The sequence below is a fragment of the Bombina bombina genome, chromosome 1 (genome assembly GCF_027579735.1).
Source record: "Bombina bombina isolate aBomBom1 chromosome 1, aBomBom1.pri, whole genome shotgun sequence".
Classification (NCBI taxonomy): domain Eukaryota; kingdom Metazoa; phylum Chordata; class Amphibia; order Anura; family Bombinatoridae; genus Bombina; species Bombina bombina.
This window is the reverse complement of record NC_069499.1, coordinates 854,416,248-854,420,988: the sequence shown is the minus strand read 5'-3', so window position 1 is coordinate 854,420,988 and position 4,741 is coordinate 854,416,248. Positions and strand designations below refer to the sequence as shown.

At 34.4% G+C, this 4,741-nt stretch overlaps 1 protein-coding gene across 1 annotated transcript; it reads left to right on the top strand.

The window, feature by feature from the left end:
- Positions 1-1,125: 1,125 nt before the first annotated feature.
- On the top strand, positions 1,126-4,355 carry LOC128661374 (uncharacterized). The gene has a single exon (XM_053715639.1). The coding sequence runs from the start codon at positions 1,161-1,163 to the stop codon at positions 4,353-4,355; it is 3,195 nt and encodes a 1,064-aa protein (XP_053571614.1). The 5' UTR covers positions 1,126-1,160.
- Positions 4,356-4,741: the final 386 nt, after the last annotated feature.

Here is a 4,741-nt window from a genome sequence, read left to right as displayed (position 1 = left end):
AGCGAAGTGCATAGTCCTAGAGTGTTTAAAACAAAGTAAAGAGTGACAAACACGCCTAATAAAGAGTGACTAAGACTGCATGAAAACAAAATAAAACTGCCAAAAACAAAAGAAAAAGTGTATTGTCTAAAAAAAACAAATTTGCCTAATACAAAATAAAGACTATCTAAAAAAATAAAGACTGTCGATATTAAAAAAAGAGAGTGCCTAAAAAAAAAGGGAAATAAAGAGACTGCCTAAAACAAATAAAGAGACAGCAATAAACAGCATAAAAAAGGCAATAAAGAGTGCCTAATACTACATAAGCAGCATAAACACGCCTAATGTCTACAACAAAATAAAGAGTGCCTAAGACTGCATTAAAAAAAAATAACACTGCCAAAAACAAAATAAAAAGTGTATAAAACAAAGTAAAGAGTGCCTAAGACTTTGTTAAACAAAATAAAGATTGTCTAAAAAAAAAAAGTGTGCCTAACATTGCCTAATACAAAATAAACACTGCCGATATAACAAAGAGAGTGCCTAAAAGACTGCCTAAAACAAATAAAGACACTGCATAAACAGCATAAAAAAGGCAATAAAGAGTGCCTAATACTACATAAGCAGCATTATAACAAATTTATAAAAAAAAAAAAACATATATACAACATAAAAAAGGCAATAAAGAGTGCCTAATACTACATAAGCAGCATTATAACAAACCGATTTAAAAAAACATATATACAGCATAAAAAAGGCAATAAAGAGTGCCTAATAAGAATAAACCTTAAAAAACATATATACTGCATAAAAAAAAGTGACTACAAAGAAGTGCATAAAAAAAAAAAAAGAGTCTTTAAAACAAACTAAAGAGTGCTGCATAAAAATAAAAATAGAAGAATGCCTCCTAAAAGAATTTTAACACAGGAAGATGCAGAAAACGTTAAACGCAGAAGAAAAGAAACTCAACGTATACGACGGACACATATGACTGAACAACAAAGGGTAACTCTACGCAAAAAGGATTCTTCAAAAAAACGGATTTGTAGGGCCAATATGACTGCTCAGGAAAAATGTCTCCAACTGGACATGCAAAGATCACGTTTTGCTGCACGTAGAAAAAAAAAAAAAAAAATAGTACTAACATCAACCATTCATTATTTAATGAAGACAATGTCCCGATGCACACATGTGGTCAACTTAATGTTTATTGCAAATTTTGCATGGCAAAGCATTTTCCAGAGGAACAACCAAGCGATAAGCTTTTTAATAAATGCTGCAATAAAGGAAAAATAACATTACCTCATATACAAATTTCACCACTGATCCAACAACTAATGACTGGACAACACACACATTCAAAGAATTTTATGCAAAATATCCGTTCTATAAATAGTGCATTGGCGTTTGCATCAATGGGAGCAAACATTGCACCACCTCCAGGATATGGCCCATACTGTTTTAGAATAAATGGCCAAATTTATCACCGATCTGGTGCTTTGCATCCAGAAAATGATGATCAACGCAAATTTGCACAACTCTACATTTTGAGTCCTGAGGAAGCTGCGGACCAACGAGCAGCACTAAAAGAAAATTCAGGATGTCACATTGAACTTTTGAGGGAGTTAAGTTCATATATGTCTCAGTATAACCCTTTTGCAAAAGCATGTAAAATGCTCTATGAGGTAGAGCAAGAATGCATCCATGAAGCATCTTTAAATGGAGTTCAAAATTCTAAAGTTTCAATGGTAATTCTGCAGGACAGAACATCAGATTACCGAAGATATAACGTACAAAGAGTTAATGAGGTTGCTGTTATTTTCCAAAATTCTGATGGTGAACCTCCTCTTGAACGTGACCTTCTTATTCATTGCCGATCTACAGATCAAACAAAAAAAACTGAAAGAATAAGTGTTTTAGATCCTAATCTTGAACCATTGCTGTATCCTTTGTTGTTTCCATATGGGGACCAAAGTTGGGGTTCCAATATTGCTCTTAACTACAGGCCAACATCAATTAGTGATGTACAAAGAAGAGTAACCACCAATCCAAGGATAAGAGTTAGCCAAATGAAATACTACTCTTACAGAATTTCAATTAGGGATCAATTCAATCCTTTCCTTAGTGCTGGCAAGTTGACGCAGCAGTACTTTGTTGATGCTTATGTCAAGACTGAGGCCAACAGACTCAACTATATCCGTCAAAATCAATCTAATCTTCGCATTGAAAAATATACAGGATTAATGGATTACATTCAAAGTGAGGCTACTGCACAGGGCCTGATGCCTGGAAAAGCAGTTATTTTGCTATCATCTTTTCAGGGAAGTCCACGAAATATGGCCCAAAACTACCATGATGCTATGGCCATTGTTAGAAAATATGGAAAACCGGATTACTTCATCACCATGACCTGCAACCCTAAATGGCCTGAGATACTTGATAACCTATTAGAAGGTCAAGCAGTGGAGTTCAGACCAGATTTGGTAGCAAGAGTTTTCAATGTCAAATTAAATTCTCTTTTGAATGATATTTTGAACAAACATGTTCTTGGAAGTCCTTGCGCAAAAGTGCATGTAATAGAGTTTCAAAAAAGAGGATTACCACATGCTCATATCCTTTTAATATTGAAAGCCGAAGACAAGCCAAATGATGCTGAAACCATTGACACTTTTATATCAGCTGAAATTCCTGATGAACAGATTTATCCAAGACTACATGCTATTGTAATAAAGCATATGATACACGGTCCATGTGGAGAACATAATTTAAATTCTCCATGCATGGTTGATGGTAATTGCAGCAAGAATTTTCCAAAAAATTTTCAAAAAGAAACTTTAATTAATGTTGATGGATATCCGCGATATCGTAGACAAAAAAATGACACCACTGTAATTGTCAAAGGGAAAAAAATTGACAACTCATGGGTAGTTCCATATAGCCCATACTTCTGCTTGAAATACAACTGCCATATAAATGTAGAGAGTTGTGTTTCTGTTAAAAGTGTTAAATATCTCTTCAAATATGTATATAAAGGTTACGATTGTGCAAATATTTCCATTAAGGAACATAATACACTACAGCATGATGAAATTCAAATTTTTTTGGACACAAGATATGTCAGTGCTCCTGAAGCTGTTTGGAGGTTGTATGGTTTTTTGATGCACCATCAAACACATACAATAATAAGACTTCAAGTTCATCTTCCAGGCGAACAAGATGTATATTTCCATAATGAAAACATACAATTAGCTGCAGAAAAGGCACAAGACAGGGATACCACTTTGACAGCATACTTTAAGTTGAATGTGGATAATAATGCGGCACGTGAACTTTTTTACTCTGACATTCCTCAACATTTTGTATTTGATGTAAAAAACCGTAAGTGGAATCCAAGACAAAGAGGAGCAGATACAACAATTGGCAGATTGTATAATGTAAATATTTCATCAGATTTGGAGAGATTTTGTTTGAGGTTATTGCTCTTGCACTTAAAAGGAGCAATATCCTTTAAGGACTTACGAACTGTTAATGGACAAGTTTGTCACACATTCAAAGAAGCTGCCCAAAAGCTTTCACTTTTAGATGACGACGCTACATGGGATCTTACACTTAACGAATCAGCATCTCAACAGATGCCTAAACAAATGAGGGAACTGTTTGCTTATTTGTGTATATTTGTTGTCCCACCTAATGTCCCACAACTCTTTGAAAAATACAAACATGATCTTTATGAAGATTATTCACGTCATGAAGACCACATTGATGATTGCAAAAGTTGCAAAAATTTGGCATTAACAGATATTCAAAATGTTCTCATATTGCATAGTAAACGTTGTGAAGATTTTGGACTACCCAATCCATCAAACTTCATTCCAGAAATGCAATTCAACTATGTTACACACTTGGAAGCCCAAGTTGGAGCACAACTTCAAGAAGCATTAAACATCGAGCAAAAAGCTGCATTTGACAATGTAATGTCTGCAATTGATAATGAAAATTTACCACACAGATGTTTTTTTATTGATGGACCTGGTGGAAGTGGCAAGACTTATTTATATAAAACATTATTGAGTACTTTACGTGGACGCACAGATGGAGTTCTTCCTGTTGCCTCTACAGGAATAGCAGCTAATCTCCTTGATGGTGGCAGAACTTACCATTCACAGTTTAAGCTTCCAATTCCATTACTGGAAACATCAACATCAAATATGAGAATGACTTCAAAAGATGCAGAGTTCATACGTAATGCTAAATTGATTATTTGGGATGAGGCCTCAATGACACCCGGTATAGCTCTAAAATGTGTAAATAACCTTCTTCAGGAAATTATGCAGAACAATAAGCCATTTGGTGGAAAAGTTATACTCCTTGGTTGAGACTTCAGACAAACACTCCCAGTTCTTCCTCATTGCAATAGAACTGCTATTGTGGAAGCTACTATAAAGTTCTATGATCACTGGGATAAATTTAAAATTTTAAATTTGAAGAATAATGTGCGTTCAGTGGATCCAGAATTTAGCAATTGGCTACCAAAATTAGGACAGGGTTCATTAAATAATTCAGAGGGCCTTCCTGAGGATTTAGTTGAGATCCCTTCCAAATTAATATGCAATGATTGTATCATATCTGAAATTTTTGGAAAAAAAATTCTTCCATCTGATCTTCACAGTTTTTCAAAAAAGGCCATTTTGTGTACGAAAAATTGTCATGTTGATCAAATCAATGAGCATGTATTAAATATACTCGATGGTGATGAAAAAAT